We start from the raw sequence: 18,926 nt of genomic DNA, 5'->3' as shown, positions 1-18,926 counted from the left end.
TATCAAATCACTTGCTGCCTACTTCCAGGTGCTGCCTCCCTTCCCCCACCGTTACTCATAAACTGTTCGTCTTTAACCCTTTCTTATTCTAGCCCAAATAATGAATTATCTACCCTTCATAAGTGTCGTCAGCCTTCATCGCAGCACCCAGTGATTTTTCCTGCCCTGTTGCTCCCCAAGATGACTCTAACTTGGCTCCATGTCTTTCTCCCACCAGTTAGGACCTCTTCTACACATAAAACAATCCACTGAGGCTGGTGCTGCTGGCATCACAGAAACTCCTGGGCCAGTGAATGTGTCCTTTTTGCTGCCTTCCAGGGGAGCTGGAGAATTGTGTGAGCTGCCACCAGGAGTGACTAATAAGAAGTCAGCCACATTTGGTCACAGGCAGAAGGAGTTTTGCTGGTGCCTTGTCCTGCAAAAAGAGTGAATCTCAAGATCCTTTTGAACAAAACTGATTATAATTCTCCAAAAAACATCCTAAGTCGTCATCAGAAAAGGTCAAAATCCAATATTTATATGGAAGTGCAGTAATTTATTTTATCGTTTTATTTTGCCTTTAAGAATGTACCTTTGTGGGTTTGATATTTGCTGCTATCCTTCTATCTAGTTGTAAAGATGCCATATAACTAAATGTGATACACTGTTTGTTCTCAGACGTGGCTGCAGTGTTGCAAGACTAGTTGCTCCATTTCAGAGTGACATGTTTAGAATCAGGGGATGACTGTGTAATCCTAATGTTTTTTTCTTGTGCTAAAGCTCATTGGAAAATAAAATATCTTTTCTAAAAGTAAGAGAAACTCATGCCCAGATGGGAAACTTTGTATGCAAATTAATGCCTTCTGCTCTTCAGCATTTGCAACTATATAGTCACTAGTCAGTTTGTTTATTTGGCATATGCAATCCAGTCAAGCCAAGCCATAGTGTTCTTATCAGTGATGTTCAAGGCAGGAAGTTGTCATTTTGCAGTCCTGAACAATGTGTCATGGTTTGTGGCTGCCCACATCGACATAGTGGAGTGTATCTAAAATCCCACTGAAATTCCACTACAGCACAAATTCCCTGTCCGGTACGAAACTGGTTCAGAAGGCTCCATTGCCTTTGTGGTAAATCAAACCTGGGTTGATGTTGAGTGGGGTCCAAGACAAGGTAATTGTCACTTTCTCTGCAGGCCACAAAGCTCACCACGCATCCTCTACCGTAAATCCCTCACCCGCTAAACTTATCCACAATGGGCGCCATGAGAGCAGACTATGTGGTGGATTAAAAAAGTCTTGAATTAATGTATATGTGGCATATCATGAAGTTTCGTCATGAGCTTTGCTATTCTTTCCTCTCTGTGAACACCTGGTGGAGCAATATTGCAGAGAACTGATAACCATGGAAAGGTGTAGATTTAAGTGTGCCTGAAATAATACACATGATGGAATTTAGATGTACGTCGATCATCTTTGTTTGAGATGAGAAGCCTGTACTGGAGTGCAATGCTCTGCCATTGAATCATAGCGTTCCAAGGCTGAAGTACATAACATTTGAGCATTGGCGCCCCAGGTCATTCCGTCCAGTTTTCCAAGCACATTGTTACGTGTTTTGAACTTAGTCACTGTCTTTGTCTGATGGTCATAATATGTGAGAGTTCTATCCAATGTGACGCTTAGATAGACTGGGTGTGAATCATGCCTTATTTGCTGACCTTTGAGAACTATATTCAGCTCTCTGCCTGCTTGTGCATGATGTAAGTGGAAGACACTCGACACAGTGTTACTCCAACTTGGTATCGGCACCACCGACGACAATAATCAGCCATAGCCGCCATATCTGCATTCAGAACACTCTCAAGTATGTCAAAAGAGTGAGACTGAGCCCTGGTGTACACTTACCCGGAGATTCGGTGGCAGTCGACGGGAGTTATGCAAACTACGCAGACTGCTGTGCTTCCCTTCTGTGCGCCGTCTTCACTGCACTGGGCTACTCCACTTGAGGGGATGGTTTACTAATGTCAACTTCCTGATCGATTGAGCGGGTCTACACTGACCGCTCAATCGATCCAGGAAGATCGATCTGATAGCGGCGACTTTGCCACTATCAGTATAGACATACCTTGAGTGCCAAGGCGCATGTCGTCCTCATAAACAAACTTGCGAGATTTGGTGTATGGCAGGTCATTCGAATATAAGTTGAATAACATTGGAGATAATATTGATCCTTGTGGGAGGCCGTTCTTTTAGTGCCTCCAAGCAATTGTTCTGTCACCAATCTTGTTCTAACACGGAAATGATTTCTCAAAACGAAAGCCATTGCACGTACTGACCAACCTGGCATAGTTCTAGACAGTTTCACCACTAGACTGTCACTAATCAGTGGCTACCTGTGATTGTATCAGGGATAAATACACATGTCCAAATAAATCTGTAATTTAAGTGCAAAACTTTTATTCTGGGATATTTCTGATGTTTCAAGGAATAATGTGATTATTGTGATACTTCATGGGAGAGGACCCTAGTGTCACAAATAAATAATAATTCATTATCCCATTTTATTTGAGAAACTATTAGGGTGCTTTACAAAATTAACTAATTAGTCCTCACAGTTTTATTTGTGTAGGGAAATTATCATTGTCCCCACTTTACAGATGGGGGATAAACCCCTCCCTCCCCCAACAACGCAGAGGTTAAGTGATTCTCCTGAAGTTATTCAATGTCCCCGACTCCCCCCCCACCAGGGAGAGAACAGAACTCAGATCCTATGCTACTTTGGGCCTAGCTGTTGCCAGGAGCCACTTCAGGCCTAGCTGTTGCCACCTATGCTGCATTCGCGTCACAATTTTCTTGTGCGCGCCCTACAAAGGGGAAGAAACAACAAAACTGAGAAGACAATTTGGCATCATCTCTTGAAACTTCATGTTTATTGGATGAGGAAAATGGGTTCACTTTTTATAATATTATGTGTGGGCATTTAGAACAGAATATGTCTGTTTTCCCAAAATGTAAGATGCATTTGTAGAACCTTGTGGTGCATCAGACTTCACTGCTGTTTGTGATGTTTAATGCATGCTTTTTGGTGTGGTAGGACATCTAGTCTGTCTCTTGTCAAAATTAAAGTCTAATCCTGCAACTCTTGTTTACATGAGCAATTTTTACTCATGTAAGTAGACGCTCTTAGAACAATGGAGTTTATCTCCTTTATAAATTACCCAAATAGATAGGTAAAGTATCAAGGGGACATTCAGGATCATAATGGTATTAATTAAATGCATGGATTTAAGGGTAATAAAATACTGGAGTAAGTTACCATAACTGGTCACTTCCAGTCATTCAAATGCTGTTATGTCTCTTGATTGAGAGTTGAATGAATTAATCCGTCAATCTTAACTGTTAGTGAACTTCTTTTTCTTTTTCTTTGTCTGTGGGAGGTAGGGGGGAGAGGGGTTATTAATGTCAGGTAAAGAACCCATTGTGCTGATAACAGAACAAGGCAACTTAATTTAACAAAAGATGTTTAAAAAAGTAGTCCCAGATATGGAGCTAGTTGTTGACTGAACATTATCATTCCTACTAAGGACTTAGTCCTGTAAGGTGCTCAGCACTTAAGCATATGCTTATTTTAAGCTCATACATGGGTCCCTTGATTTTAATTGGATTGTTCACATGCTTAAAATTAAGCACATGCCTAAGTGCTTTGCTGAAGTGCATCCAGAGACCTCAGCACAAGGATTGAGCCCTGAGTGCCATTTGCAGTACTTCAGCATGGGGTAATCCCCAAGGGATGGAAAGATGGCTTCACACCCATGGGTGTGGAGCCATTATAGGCCAGGGAGACTAAGCCTTCCCAAACAGCAAGATGTGGCCCCACCCATGCTCTGCCTTCAGGTCCCATCCCTTCCTGCTGAATCCCACTTTTTCCCCATAGCCCCAGCTCAGCTCAGGCAGGTACTGGTCACTCTTCCTGCCCTTGCTCAGCCTCTCCTCTGAAGGGAGCAGGGGCTGGGGCTAGGGCGGGCCAGTCAATGGGCCAGGACTCAGGATGGCTGGGACCGGCACTCGAGTCGTCCAGCACTCCGGGACTGGGGCTGCCCGAGACGAGCCGATCAACCTGGGGCTGGGGTGGGTCAGCGGCTCAGGCTGGCTGGGGTGGGGCTCCTCTGGTGAGGGAGGTGTCGGAAGGGGCATGGCCTCAGGTGGAAGGGGCGTGGCCATTGGCTAGCCTCCCCAAATGGGGGGTTCTTGCACTGCCCATGGCCACACCAATGCAGTAGTCCTGGTGTGTCCCATTAACTAGTATGTGAGGAGGTGTGTCCAGAGTGAATTGTGTTCTAGAGATTTTTGCTGATGTAACAGCAAACATACAGGTCTGTAACAGCTATCTAGCTTCACTTTAGAGCAGGCTCAAAACTGTTCTTTCTTGTGCTGAGGATTGTTTCCCGGATTGGAGGAGTGGGACAGGAGGGTGCTAGAATGTCACTTTTGGGGTCTCCTGTCCCCACCCCAGGTTTGATGGGCACTGCTCTGTTGTATCTGAGTATTCAGGCTTATATGTTTCTGAAATATAGACCAGCAAGTGTGCAAATCAAAGGGAATAATCTGTTACAACTTCTATAACTCTAAAATCTGGCAGGCATTCAATGAAATTATCCAATGTTAAGCACTTTCCTCTTACAATCTGGCTCTGAGTGTAATAGTTCTTCACATTTTATTAGAAAAAAAATTCAGGATACTAAAAGTTTGGTGGGGTTGCCTTTTTAGTTTGTTTTAAATCTATGAAGTGTGCAGTAGCTAAATTAATGTTGAGATTAGTTTGTTGAATGTTTTGGTTCACTACAGAAATCTACTCTCCTCCACTTGTCTCAAAAGTAAAGAAAAATGCACCATGCAGACAGGTGCTGGAGCAAGATTGACTCCTTTCCTAAGGACTTCAGGTAGCAGACATGTTCCTTTAATCCTTCTCTCTCATGTCTCTCTTTTTGTGTGTTCTTTTCAGCCCAAATCTCTCAACTGAGATTTAAAAGGAGGGAGAAGTCCCAAGCCTGTGGGCCTTCTGTTGTTTTTAATCCTTTTCTCCACTTGTTATTTGCCTTTGGATGAATGAGCAATAAGGCTTTAGAGAGCCGTTCTGAGTCACTTTAATCAGCCGCTGGTCACATCTCCTGAAAGGAAGTCTCCTGCAGGGGTCTTGCCCGGTAGGACCAGCTCAAGCTCACCAATGGGGGGGCAAGGAGGGCAATTGCCCAGGGGCCCGGTGATTTAAAAGGGCCCGGGTGGATGGGATGATGGATACCTATCCTCCTCTCCTCCACACATCCCCTTCCCCCGAGGCTCCTGCCGCTTGTGCTCTCTGCCCCTCCTCTGAGCCTAGCTTATTTATTATGTGCCATGCAGGTTCTGTGCAACTGAGGAGGCAGTATCTGCTACTCAGCTTCCTAGGTTCATCAGTAATCTCCCTGGGGAGTCCAAGGGACTGGGGAAGCTGAGTAGCAGATACTGCCTTCTCAGCTAGCCGGGAACCTGCATGGTGCATAATAAATAAATAAATAACTTCTGGCAGAAGCTCACTCGGATCCCACCATCCCTTTCTAGAGGGGCCATTGACTGTTCTGCCCTGTGGCCCAGAATTGCTGTTGGTGGGCCTGGACCTTCTAGAGTAGCCCCAGTTAGCAGACAGAGAGCTTGCTGCCCAAACATCTAGTATGTGTGTGGTTGAAGGGATGAGAAAGTGAGAGAGGTGAAGGGAGCCAGTCCTGTCACCCAGCGGGTGCACTCGCTCTAGCCTTGGTAAAGGCTACTGAACAGAAAAACCACTTTTCAAAGATGACATTACTTGTTGTTTGTCTTTATATGGTAAAATGAAGAAAAATATGACCATTCTGCTACTACATTAGTCTGAGTGCTGCTTCTGTTTTAATAGTTTAATGCCTTATCTGTGATACTGTTAAATCAAAATTTCTCAAACTTTTTCAAAGTGAGGACCACACTTAATACACAGATTGTCTTGTGAACAACCTTCTCCCATGTGCACTTACGTAATGTTCCTGGGATCTTGTCTACACTTAGAAATAGCCTTAACTTAGCAAATGGTGGCCAGCAATTAGTATAGCTGCACCACAGCTAACTCCTAAGGACATAGAAGGGCAAACTGGGTCTTAAAACCCCCTTTTCTATACTGACGGATGAGCACCAAGCTATTCTGGAGTGTGAACAATAGCAAGTGCTTATATGAAAAAGCAGTACTGGAAAAGTGTGTGGATTTTAAGTTGTTTTTAATGTGGTAGTGGTTTTGCATCATGGTAGCACTTAGAATTCCCAACTGAGATCAAGGCCTCATTCACTGTATTCATAGATTCATAGAAATGAAGACCTGAAGGGACTATTCAATCATCTAGTCTGATTTGCTGCATAACATGGGCCATTGCATTTCAGCCAGTTAGCCAGTATTGAGCCCAGTAACTTGTGGCTGATGAAAGCATTTCTTCCAGAAAGGCATCCAATTGTGATGTGAAAGACTGTCCAGCCCTGGAGAACGTATCACTTCTCCTGGTAGTTTGTTCCAGTGGTTACCCCTGTTGCTATTCAACATTTGTGTCTTATTTTCCAATTTGAATTTGCCCGGCTTCAGCTTCCAGCCATTGGTTCTTACTATGCCTTTCTCCACTAGATTAAAGAGCCCTCAGATACCCAGTGTTGTCTCCCTGTGAAGATATTCATACATTGTAATCAAGTCCATTCTCACTCTTCTGTTTGATAAGCTAAACAAGTGGAGCCATTTAAGTCACTCAATGGAACATTTTCTCCAGCCCTTGAATAATTTTGGTGGCTCTTTTCTGCAATTTCTCCAATTTTTCAACATCCTTCTTAAAATGTGGACATCAGAACTAGATGGTATATTACAGAATTGATCTCACCAATGCCATATACAGAGGTAAAATTACCTCTTTACTCCTACTCTTTACTCTTATACATCCAAGGATCACATTGACTCTTTTTACCCCAGGGTCACACTGGGAGCTCATGTTCATTTGTTCATCCACTGTGAACCCTAAATCCTTTCAGAATCTCTTGTTTTCTAGGATGCAGTCCCCTGTTTTTCAGGTCTGGCTTCAATTCTTTGTTCCCAGATGTATAACTATGCATTTGTCTGTATTGAAGCACATTTTGTTTGAATGGGTCCAGTTTACCAACTGATCCTTGTGACAATCTTGTCCCTTATAATTATTTACCATTTCACCAATCTTAGTATCGACAGCAATTAGTATTATGGTTCCTGTTTTACAAATGGGAAATGGATGCACATCGATCATGTGACTTGCTCCCAAGATCACACAGGAAATCTGTAACAGCTGGAAGTGAGCCCTCATCTTCTAACACTCAATGCAGGGTCTTAACGCAAAATCATCCTTCCTCTGTAATCCAAGTAAGATGCTGGAAATAAGGCAGAGACCAGCCAACTATTTCCAGACCACCAGCAAGTACGTCCTGGATCACTAAAGGTCTGCTGACCTCAGTTTGAGAACCTCTGTTAGATTACTTGGTCCAAAACCGAGTTTATATAGCCAGGTATGTATTTGTGCCAACCTTTTGAGTGATCAGATATAAGATTGTATATGAAGAAATGGCAAATGTATTTCTTACATTATGTAAGGAAAAGACTGCTACTTTCAAATCTGAATTTTGTTTGAATTTCTGGGTCACATTGTAGTGTGTGGTAGTGTCAGGTGTCCTCTGCTGACCTCTTGGATAAAATGAAGGCTCTTTCCATGTCCAGAAAAAAGACCCCCAAAATAGTACACTAATACACTGATGCCTTATGTAGGCAATAGCTGAATGTCGACATTTTAAACTTTAGACTTTGCAAAGGGTAGATTTTGGTCCTAAATTGGCTTTTTTGACAGTAGATGGGGAAGAATGATGTGTTCTGCAATCCACCTATATGGTCAAAAAGCATCCCTTTTTAGGAGTCCATGAGGAAGACTGATCAAACAGAAGAACCATACTCTTTGGAAAATGGCAGAATTCTGGTAAATGAAAAGTTCTGAGTAGAAGGTTCTGTGCTCAAGTGTTTCATTAATTCAAATTTCAGAAAACTTCAGTATCCCACAGCCAGTAATTACTTGATGTGCACATATAACATTTATTAGTGGATTATATGTGCATATGGAGAAGAAAAAATATCTTTTGCCATTCAATTTGCTAGAGAAATATATTTTAAGAGTCTGGGAATGAGTGTTTGACAGAACTAAAGAGTGATGTACTCTGTTCACAGAACAGACAGAGCAGAGGCAGTAACAGTTCAAGCTTGTCCATCTCCCCATAGCCTTTGCTTCTGGAAAGGGGCACTTCTGAGAGTATTGGTCAGTCTGTATTTCCATTCATTCCCTGAGCTGCAGAGCTCCTAAGGGGACCGCTTGGAGCAAATGTTGACTGTGGATTTTGTGACATGGACATTTTACATAGGCCACCAGATGGTAATCTCTTTGGTGGATTTTAACCTAGTCTAGATTCAAACTAGTGACCTAGGGGTGAAGGAATGTCCCCTAAGACATCCAATTTGAAAGTATTACCATTACTGCTTGACACACACTTGATGGCAGCAGATGTGCTGCCAATGTATTTCTGTAGGTAATGTGTGCTTAGCCCACATTAGAGCCTGACACTGGGCAATAGGTTCTTCAGTTTAATGTGCAAGCAAAACTCCATGTAAGGCAGATGCAGTGATGATCATGGTATCATTGTTTGTATGTTAGTTGCTGAATTGTAAATATTTAAGTTTAATTGCTGACAGCTGACCTTTAACAATTTCATTAAGACAGGTATGTTTTAGTAGCATTTTTATTAATTACTTTTTGTTTTCCATTCTTTAGTTTATAATATTTTGGAAGTTGGGAAATATTTTTTTTCTTTACTGATTTTATTTTTTTCCACATTGGGAAAACATGAATGGTGCCGAACTTGAACATTGCTGATTAACCTCAGCTTCGGCTTGTGCATTTATTGTATCAGAAACATCTTGGTTTGTGCACCAGCACCACAGGTTTCAATATATGTCTGGAAAGAGCAATGTTAAGTTTATAAAATGACATGTGTGTTTGTGGTTGGCATGGTGGTCAGGAGAACAGTAGTACATTTTAAAAGGGAAGCCAACTTAACTTCTAAACCTACCAGTGTATTAGGTCTTTGAGGTAGTAACAATATGCCAAAGTTTAGGTATTAAGCAAAATTCTGGCCAAAGATTTGTATATGGCTTAGGATGAACAGGCACTGCGCCTATTCCTTGGTACCAGCAACAAGGTTTCAAATAGATGAGGTTTTAGCTGATTATGTCTTTAAATAAGAAATGAAATGTGAACCCTTGTTATCCTGTATTGGAATATCACTTTAGAGTTAAACCTGTCTATGGTAATTCAGATAGAGTGCTGTACAGTGTACATAATATTTAATTATGAAGGCAGTCTTTGGACCAGTGTGTGTTCTCTGTGTTTATGGAGCAGTGTTGTGATATTCAAGAATATGATTTGTTTGTTGTTCTGTATTGTATCCTTTTGTTCTGCATGAAGGCATTACTGTAAGTGAACAATCAAAGTAAATTGGATTTCAACCAACCAAACTGTAGAGGGAACTGTGAAGAATGATTTGCTGTTGGAAAAGTTTGTTTGCATTGGGAGCAGAGTTTATAGCTATGCGGGAGGCACCCTGCACAGATTCACCTCTAAAACTGATCTCTGGTGTGACACCCAATTTGTCATGCTTCAGCAAGTTTTCAAAGTATTGTCAGTATGGCCCCTGCAAACACTTACATACTTGCTTAACTGTACATGTCACAGTACTATTGATACTAAATCAGAATTGCCAACTCCAAACATTTAAAAATCACAAGATATTTCAAAAATACATTTTGGTTTCTTTTTCTGTGCCTTTAGGTTTTTGAACCTTTCAAGTTTTTCTCTGCAACCACAAGAGCTAGAAAATTACCCTTAAAAAAGCTGAGTCATATAATTACATGAATATAGGGACTGGACTTCAAGAAAAACCACAAAATTTTGCAGGACGCATAGTAAAATGGCAATCTATAATTACAATGGTATTACCTGAGTGTGTAAAAGATACGTATGTAACTAAATGTTTGCAGAATCAGGTCCCCATTCACAAATATAGGTAATATAGTTCAACCCTGTGGCAAGAACAAATGAAAATTGTGATCTTTCTGTTTTAGTGTGTTGTCAAGCTGCATTTCTCATGTTTCAGTACTTGGGTATTGATTTACTAATTTGATTTTCTGGAGCATATGGTGGTGGTGATAATCCTGCATAAGCATTACTTTTAAAATAATTATATACTGGTATTAAATCTTTGCAGTACAGCATAAAAGTATGTATGTAAATTGGTATCATTTATTTAAGTTTGTTCTCATCCAATTTTAAACAAATGGAAATCAATACTGGTTGCAGATACCAGTGACCGGATTGTAGGATGAAGTGAACTGGCACGGTTACAAAGAACAGTCTGCGGAAGTTTAGATAAAATAGACCTCTGCTGAGACATTTATTCTGCGTTTGTCATTTTACATGATTATACAAACTGTATGTTGCTTCCTCCTTTCTTGTCCTTCTGTCCTTTCTATATTTTTCTGTACCCTTTAAGTAGTACAAATGTGTGTATATTTGATATGCCTATTTGTGTTTATATCTGGTGTGTGTGTATGTATATACATGTTTTATAAAATGTCAGTCTTTAAAAATGTGTTCTTGTTATACTTGAAATTTCATCTCTCTTAATTGCAAGTGTATAGATTTAGATGGTACTTGATGTCTATTACATTCAATTCTTGTAATTTGTTTTCTTTCAGATATGTGTCACAAAGATGTCTACACGGAACTTCCAGGGAATGGACTCAGTGATCAAACCCCTGGACACAATTCCCGAGGACAAAAAAGTCAGGGTTCAGAGGACGCAGAGCAGTTTTGATCCATTTGAGAAACCAACTAGTCAAGTGAAGCGGGTCCATTCAGAGAACAATGCTTGCATTAACTTCAAAACTTCTTCAGCAGGGAAAGAATCTCCTAAAGTCAGACGACATTCTAGTCCCAGCTCTGTAAGTGCATCCTGCTTATGTTATCTGTGTGATTACCAGCTTCTGCACCAAATGCATAAATCTATATTTCTTACCTTGGTAAATGAAATTAAGAATCACATTAAAACTAATACATTTTTTAAAAATGCCCTGTTTTAACTGTTACTAAAAATCTAAACTACATTTCACTGTCATGCTGTTTAATTTGACATTTCTCTCAGCTCTTGGGCCATGAGTTTCACTTGTTTATAGACAATGTCTAATCACTTTCACTTTTAGGTTTTCATTACCAACTACAATGCTGTAATATTTGGGTTGCTAACTTTGCAGGAGAGTGTTTATTTCCAAAGAAAAGTTGTTTTCCCTGGAACTTGAAAAAAAAAACAACGTAGAAAAAATTATTTTGGTTTTAGGTTTCTAAAATTTTATTACTAATTAACCTTAGTCTTGGGCTAATTTTGACTTTTTTTTTTGGGTACCTTTTAAAATCCTCTTATTTCAATTGGAATATCTAAGTGAAAATAAAATTACTGTTTTCTGACAGAACCATGCTGCATGTGGAAAAAATGAAAGAATGTTTATTGATGCAGTATCATGTTTGTTTTCCCTGTGTGGCGTAATATTTTGAAAGAAGGTAGATAAATAAAATGTCATGTCTTTCATTAATAGTGCCCAGATAGATGTCCCACAAGAGACCTTAACAAATTATTGAAAAAAAATTTTTTTTTACTGTAGCAGGATAAATCCATACTAGTGTGACCTTTGAGACAAAGATTACAGATTCAAGGAGAATGCAGAGAACACTTCAAAAGTTAGTTGGCATGAAAGTGATTTAAAAGGTTGATTGTCTTTTCTGCTGTGTCTTCTGGTTCAGAGAGAAAATTGAGAAAATTCTAACTGTTTTATAAAGAAATGTCAAAGATTTTCTTTTCTAGAGCTGAGTTTTGTCTAACCTATGTGAATTTAACAGATAAGATGTCATGACTCTAGGGGACTGTAGGAAAGGTTACATTTTAAAAGGAACTATCTACAGCAAAAATAAATTTGCTTTTTCATCATGGAGTCATATAATACAGCCTCTTTCACAAAAGCCTCCTGCGTGTTCAAAATCATTCCATAACAAGGAGTTCTTCATAGTATCTGCTTAATAGCGATAATAGCCACCACCATCACACAACTATTTGTTTAACGTTTTCAGGACAGAATGGAACTTTAGTTATTCCTCACCCTCTCTTTGTTAATATAGTGTTTTTCTTGGAAGGGTCAGTTTAGGCTCTTCACCTACAAGGTATCCAGTGCTCTAATCTGATTATGTAAAATAATTTATTTGTTTACACACAGTAGCATCAGTATTAAAAGAAAATGAACAAGTTATACAGGAAACATAAAACCAATATCGGATACATCAAGATCCAAATTTTCCCCTAATCTTAACTAAGGGCCCTACCCTTCTCTGACTGAAGACAATGACAAAATTCTTCACTGAGAGCAGCACTGGGCCCTAAGAAACTGCATGACTAAATAAACTCTCTTCTCAGAGCTCCCACATGGAGAAAGAGATTGGTGTAATTAGAGAGAGAGAAATCTGGTCCTTCTAACTGCTACCGTAGATTCACATCCCTTCACGACTTCTTCAGTGTAAATGTCAGTTGACTTTTCTGTAGCATTTATGGACTCCTAGTTCTCATATAATCATAGAAATTAAAGATGGAAGAGCACTATGAGAGATTGCAGTCCATCTCTTTGATGATGCTGGATAGTTTCCTAAAATAAACGTTCTGTGTTTTTTGTTTGGTTTTGTCTGCTAGTTTCAAAAGTCACAAGCAATGGGACTTCCATGGGAGTTGATTTGCCAGCCTAAACTTATTGCCAGAAAGCTTTGCTAATATCAGCCTAAATTTTGTGTTTCTTAATGTTTTCACATTGCTTCTCCCACATTGCACTTCTTGTAGCTGTCTAAGTAGGAATAGGCATTAGTTAGTGTTTACAGCCTTCAAATATTTGTCGACTTCTACCATGTATTCCCCCAACTCTTTAATTGTCATCTGAACAACTTGCTAGATATGAAGGTTAATTTAGTTTTTCTTCGTAAATCAGTCCCCTTGGCTTCCTAATAATTCTTGTTGCTAGTATTCTTTGAATTTCCTTCAGTTTATTAATATCCTTCTGTTAATAAAGTGCTTAAAATTAACATTCCACCATATCAGAACTGTGAAATTAGCATTGTCGAGCATATCAAAGTTGCCCTGACCCTTTTTCTTCTTGATCTCATATCACAGTAGAAATCCGCACCTACTTAATCACTCTCAACTTTATTTTCTTTCAGCATTACTGTTTTTCAGGTATTTCCTGCTTACTGAATTTACTGGAATCATGTTTCCGCAACTGTATTAGATGGAATTTTTCTATGTTCCAAGTTATTTGTCTATGTATTATTTCCACATGCATTTTGCCCAGACTGATTTTAGTACGTGTTCATGTTTTCCAAGCATGCTGAGACATTCTTTATGCACAGTTACTTTTACAGGCTCTTCCTTGCTTGCTACTTGTTCACTTTTGTTCTTTATTTTCTTGCTAAAGACAGGCTTATTCAAAAAATAATAAAAAGCTCAGTATCTCCACCGTTTTGGTTACACGTTTCCATTTATTAATGAGGCACCACTTTTTTCTAGTACGTCCTTCCTTCCCCAGATTATATTTAGAAAAGCCCCTTCCCTACCTTTTGACTAGCATTAACTCAGTTTCCTTTTTTATTGCCCTTATTTCTACCTGCAAACAATTAACTGATTGTTTGTTATTGTTTGGCGGCCTCTCCCTCCTCTTTTCTATTTATAGTAAAATATTTTTTTCATATTTTTGAGCAGTCCTTTCATGAAATTACACTGGTGGCTAGTTGTTCTTTTTTGGAGGACTTGTAATCTACTGTGCCTTACTTACAGTGTTCCCTAGTATTCCACAGACTCTTTCCAAATTGGTGGATTTCAGTGCTTTTTCCACTTGTTCTTTACTAATTAGGGCACAAATCCTACAAGCGCATACACACATTCTTAACCTTATACCTCATGAAGACTTACTGATTTCAGTGGAATGCTAATGAATGAAGTTAAGTACATGTGTAAGGATTTTCAGGATCAGATACTTGATTATTTAATTTCCCACAATCATCTTCTCTGAAATTGAATACTTTTATATGGCTGCATCTATGAACCAATTTCTTATTATACTGCTTCCATTTAGCTTTTGGTTACTTCTTTTCTTCTTGCCCATAGAATTTCCAAAAAGACACCTCACACATGCTAAAAATAGTTTGTTACAATGGCCGCAACTTTAATAAACAAACAAGAATGTGAATGGAGGAGAATGTACATAGTCTTAGTGGCAAAGGTTAACGAGTCACTCTGCTTGGACGTTAGCCCCATTTGATTCTGATGGCCAAACCCCAAAGTCAAAATGGCTACCAACCGGGAGATAGTTTCCATGCACCCAGGCCTTGATACATAGCTTGGACCACAAGTCACACTTCACCTCTATAGAGAGGGTTAGAGCTGCCACTGAGACACAGCCCAGGCAGTTAGTCTCTCCATCTCAACTACACACTGAATCCAACACTTCTGTGAGGTAACATATTCTTCCCACCGTGACCCAAACAGCCAAATGAATGTGATCCCTGCAAAGACTGCCTGCCCTAAAGTTGTGGCATAACACTCAGGGACGTGTGGAAATCTGAATGCAAATCTAGCTTGATCCAAAAAGAGAGTTCAATGGTTAATCATATATTCAGTAATTAAATGCCAATAAAACATCCCAAGGTTACAGACTGATTGCTTGCCCTATGCCCTGCCTCCCCAGTGCATGGGCAGCAGCAGGGGAGCCTGAATGGCCCTGTGACAGGGTCCTGGTTGAGCCCTGGAGGTTTAGCCAGCCCGCTGTTAAGAGGGGAGTGGAGCCAGCTGAGAGAGTCTGCAGGATCGGGGCTAGTGAGGAGCAGCTGGTAGGCTAACTCAGCCAAGCCCTATAAAGGCACACAGGAGCATGACGGCAGCTGCAGGGGAAGGGGCGAGTGCTCAGCCTGCAAGGGCGAAGCCGCAGTTGGAGGCAAGCTGCCCTAGCCTGGGACTGTATCTGTATATAGTTGGTGGTGGGGAAGCCTATAAATAAGGAGCACCGGTGGGAGCACAAAGCTGATGACGGTGCATGGTTTGTGGGCACAGAGGACCTGACCAGCAGGGGAACCTACGCGAACCTGCTACAGGTCCCTTTGCTCCTCCCTCAGCTCAGCCCAAGGGGAAGAGGACATGTGCAATCCCCTCCCTCATGGCCAATAAGAGGGTTTCTTGAGCTGGAGGAGCAGCCTTATGTACAGTCAGGCTATGATTTGTTGGAAGTGGGAAAGGAGCCCCTGGCATCCATTCAGGGCAATCTCCAGCAAACCCCAACCCAGCTAGCCAGACATTGCTATACCATCTTGAGTGTCTGTCTCTTTCTGGGGCGGGGAGGAGGGGTGGTGGCAGTTGGTAAAAAAGGAGGCTGAGCTGAATTCTCAAATATTTCCCACCTCTCAGTAGATCAGGGATAGTTTCTCCTTTGTCTTCTATGTAATTTGGGAACATTCTGATATGTGTTTGGCTGCATAGTTAGATTCCTACAGGAGATTGCAGCCTGCGTTTTTCAGTAAAGTGAGTTGATTAGGGTTTTTTGGTCTTGTTTTCTTGTAGTCATCCTATTCTGTAGTAGATTCCAATTGTCACTTCCTCTACTATTTATTCCTTGTATTTTTAATCAAAGAATCACTAGCAGATTCCTCATTTTCAAATTATACCTTGCTGGGACTGTAAATACTTCTGGCATATAGATTATACCCATCTGAGTTGACATTTCAGTTAGGAGAAGCACCCTACCAAGTTTGTTATGCCCTCTAGGTCATAATCACTATAATTTAGTTTCAGTTCTAGTTCTTTTTTTTTTTTTTTTGGTAAGCCTCAATTTATGTACGGATTCTTTGATAGATGAGTAGTGTCTTCATCTTTTGTTTAATAAAATTTCCACTTTCTGCCTTGCTTAGTATTATGTATGCGCATGCCAGATCATTTGAATTAGGCAAAAATTCCCATTCTGCCTCTTTCTTGCCATAGCTTAAAGCCTGCCTAAGCCTTCCCTTCTGTAGCACTCACCAGAAGAACTGTGAGCTCATACATAAATTTCACTGGTTATGGCCCATCTTCAGTGTCCCATTCTCTGACCCTTTAATTCCAGTCTCCTACTAGTCTTAGGGTTACCAAATGTCCCGGTTTTCAACCAGAAAGTCCTGCTGACTGAGCACTAAGAGTCCAGTTACCTGCAGTAACTGGTCTACACCACCCGGAGGAGGGGGCAGGAAAAGCAGATGCTGCTGCTGGAGCTTGGAGGAGCACTCAGAAATGGCTCCAGCGGAGAGAGGTACCGGCGGCTCAACTGTCCTGCCCGTCACCCTCCCACTTCTAGATCCCTGTTCAGATGGCAAGGGGAGGAAGGTGGAGAGAGCAGTGAGTGATGGGGGGTGGAGGGGGGGGAAGAGGAGTGGAAGAGGGGGTCTCACGGGAAGGGGTGGAGCAGGGGAAGGGGGAGGTTCCAGCACTCGGTGTCCGGTTTTCACAAATTAGAAAGTTGGCCACATTCTCAAGACTTAACCACGCCACTTCTTTAGATGATATCTTTAGAATATTCTAGGACTTTAGACTCTAGTTCAATCAATCTCAATAGCTGAAATAGCTGTAGGGCAGCTTTGTGTTGCTGGGTGAAGAGCAAACGAAGCATAACTGCTCAGCAGGTGTGATATTCTCCTTGTACACACTCTGCAACTTCCGTTAATGTTGTTGGGAGATAGCACACAGAGGATTTTGTGAAATCTGTGACTCTTTCTGGACACAGTTTCTGCCATTCAGAAATGAAATGATTTGCTATTAAGCAGCTTGCCTCATTTAAATTTACATTGCACCTCTTCACAACTGCATAGATGTTCTAGGTTGTTAATTAGTTCTGTAGCATAAAGTGAGAAGTTGTTGCATGAATTATTTTTTGTTTATTTACAAGTTTAGGTTTTGAAATTATCTGATAGATGCAAACTCATTATGTAAGACTATGATCTTGTATTTTGTTTTATTCTTCAAGGGTCAGGTATTTATAAGCACTAGAGGGGAGCTTGCTTTCCAGTGCATGTAAATGGTGCTAAAAATAGCACTGTGGCCATGGTGGCTCAGGCTAGCCACTTGGGTACCTGCTCAGGGCACAGGTGGGTTTGTACTCTGGTGGGTATTGAGAGTTATTGCCTGTGCTGTGACGGCCATCCTGCTATTTTGAGCATGCTAGCTCAAGCAAAGTTAGCGTTTATGTCTGTCTGTCCGATTCTGGGAAGCACACTTGCTTCTGTGCAGATATACTGTTAGGGAGATTAGATCTCTTTGCATGCAGTTTCAGAATTATTTATTCAGACAGAAACTGAATCTTGTTGTTGAAATTCCTAGCAGAAGAGATTGATGCTCTTTGATTAACACAGATTAATCAATCCGGCATTAGGAATTTTAATCTTCAGATACTCCTTTGGACATGACAAATCTGCATGTTAAAAGTATGCATGTAGCCAGCTAGGAAAATTCACTGCGAAGCAGCTGAGGACAACCCAAAACCTTAATACAGACAAAATGTAAAGGGACACTGTCAACTTAAATGAGTGCAGTCTATTTAAGAAAATGAATTCAAAGTAGTCTGATATGGCACCTTCCCCAGAGTTCCACTGTTAATTTCTTTGGTTTTACAGTCGAATGTCTTTAATTTATTTAAAAAAAAAAAAAAAAAAAAAAAAAAAGTCACTGGGTTAAAGACGCGTACAAATAGTGTATATAAATAAATGGGAGAAACAATGAAAACCATTAAACACAAAGAAATTGAAATTGAAGGAAAAAGGTTTTATTATTTTTCCTCTAATTGTTCAGCTTTAGTAATATTAGATGCTAGTTGGAACAATAGATAAAACATTTTCATAGAGAGGGGTATGATTTTTCAGGTTGGTGCCGTACCTTTAATTATTCCAGTACACTGGACAAGCTGCTGAGATGCACACAGAAATCTTGGCTGCAGTGAGTGACAGGCATATCTCACTTGATGCTGAAAATAAGAGTCCTCCTGCCTCAGGTTTCTTGCAATCACCATTGAATAGCAGAAGAAAGCAGACCTATCAGGCAAGTTGTGGTATTCTGCTAAATTGTGGTATTCTGGCTCCATTCAGCCTGTCACTTCATGTACTGTATTTTGGAGCACAGGCACATAGCTGATTCTCAGTGCGCACCCTGCCCAAATGAAGTATGGAATACAACTGCCATTCACCGATACCGGGCCTGAGGCACAATTTCAAATTGTTCACACTGGTCAGTTGAAGCATCCAGGATTGTAAACTGAAGGTCAGGCAGTCTTGGGGACATACATAAAGCACAACATTTAATTTGCATAATCTTACTTTAAAAAGGAAGTTTGAGTCCTATTTTATTGTTTGACTGCCAAATTTGAGAACCAAGCTGTGTTTGGACAAGTGACCTTAATTATTTCTTTTCCCTATCCTACCATACTTTGATAGATATTTAAGTATTATTCCACTTGAACTAGCTGGTGACTTTTTTAGGTTTAGCTAATCACTTTGCATTCCTTGAGCAACCTATAATGTCTTTGTCATTGATCTGTTAAGTACAATGCATTTCCAAAATGTACACGATCTATCTATGTGCAGCGGCGTTGTAGCCATGTTAGTCCCAGGATATTAGAAAGACAAGGTGGGTGAGATAAAGGGTAAGAGCTTGAGCTTTGTGTAAGCTTGAAAGTTTGTCTCTCTCACCAACAGA

At 40.5% G+C, this 18,926-nt stretch overlaps 1 protein-coding gene across 8 annotated transcripts in view; it reads left to right on the top strand.

Moving 5' to 3' along the window:
* CDK14 (cyclin dependent kinase 14) overlaps positions 1 to 18,926 on the top strand; it is a 464,786-nt gene that overhangs the window by 107,327 nt on the left and 338,533 nt on the right. For all 8 annotated transcript variants that reach the window (XM_067562226.1, XM_067562222.1, XM_067562224.1 and 5 more), the window contains exon 3: positions 10,834 to 11,079. In XM_067562226.1, the coding sequence (XP_067418327.1) occupies positions 10,834 to 11,079 (246 nt within the window). The remainder of the gene's footprint in view (positions 1 to 10,833; positions 11,080 to 18,926) is intronic.

The sequence above is a fragment of the Emydura macquarii genome, unplaced genomic scaffold (genome assembly GCF_026122565.2).
Source record: "Emydura macquarii macquarii isolate MOO-44397 ecotype Brisbane River unplaced genomic scaffold, CSIRO-AGI_Emac_v2 contig_2422, whole genome shotgun sequence".
In the NCBI taxonomy this organism is placed as follows: domain Eukaryota; kingdom Metazoa; phylum Chordata; order Testudines; family Chelidae; genus Emydura; species Emydura macquarii.
Note: the sequence above shows the minus strand (reverse complement) of the source record. Positions and strands in the feature narration are given on the sequence as shown.